This window comes from Bison bison, unplaced genomic scaffold (assembly GCF_000754665.1).
Source record: "Bison bison bison isolate TAMUID 2011002044 unplaced genomic scaffold, Bison_UMD1.0 scf7180017852474, whole genome shotgun sequence".
Lineage (NCBI taxonomy): Eukaryota > Metazoa > Chordata > Mammalia > Artiodactyla > Bovidae > Bison > Bison bison.
In genome coordinates this window covers 24,480-24,814 of record NW_011483047.1, presented here as the reverse complement: position 1 = coordinate 24,814, position 335 = coordinate 24,480, and the positions used below count along the sequence as shown (strand labels likewise).

Genomic DNA, 335 nt, shown 5'->3' with positions numbered 1-335 from the left:
AGGAAACCTCCGCTCACGGGCCTCTGACTCTAGTGCCCTCAGCTCTTCAAGGCCTGGAGAGAGAATAAGAGCAGCAAGGAGTAGGCAGTATTGAGTAAAGGCAGAGGAAGGGGGTGGAGGGTACAGAAGAAAAGGGAATAGAACTTGCCTGTGGAGTCCCTCCGTCCCCCCATCACTCACTGCGCTTCCGCCCATCCTCCACCTCCAGGGCCACTCGCACTTTGTTGGCCCACGTGTCAAAGGACTCAGCCCGGACCTTCAGCTTATGGAGCATGGCAGGGAGCTCATCCAAGGTGTACCGATACCTACAGGAAGAGGACAGGGAAGAGCACATC

The 335-nt window shown here is 56.7% G+C and overlaps 1 protein-coding gene across 1 annotated transcript in view; it reads right to left on the bottom strand.

Annotated features, from left to right (window-relative positions):
- KDM5C (lysine (K)-specific demethylase 5C) overlaps positions 1-335 on the bottom strand; it is a gene marked incomplete at its 3' end in the record, with an annotated part of 30,559 nt that overhangs the window by 5,751 nt on the left and 24,473 nt on the right. Inside the window, exons 14-15 of the mRNA XM_010852721.1 lie at positions 181-305; positions 3-53 (exon numbers count right to left, since the gene is read on the bottom strand). Of these exons, the coding sequence (XP_010851023.1) occupies positions 3-53; positions 181-305 (176 nt within the window). The remainder of the gene's footprint in view (positions 1-2; positions 54-180; positions 306-335) is intronic.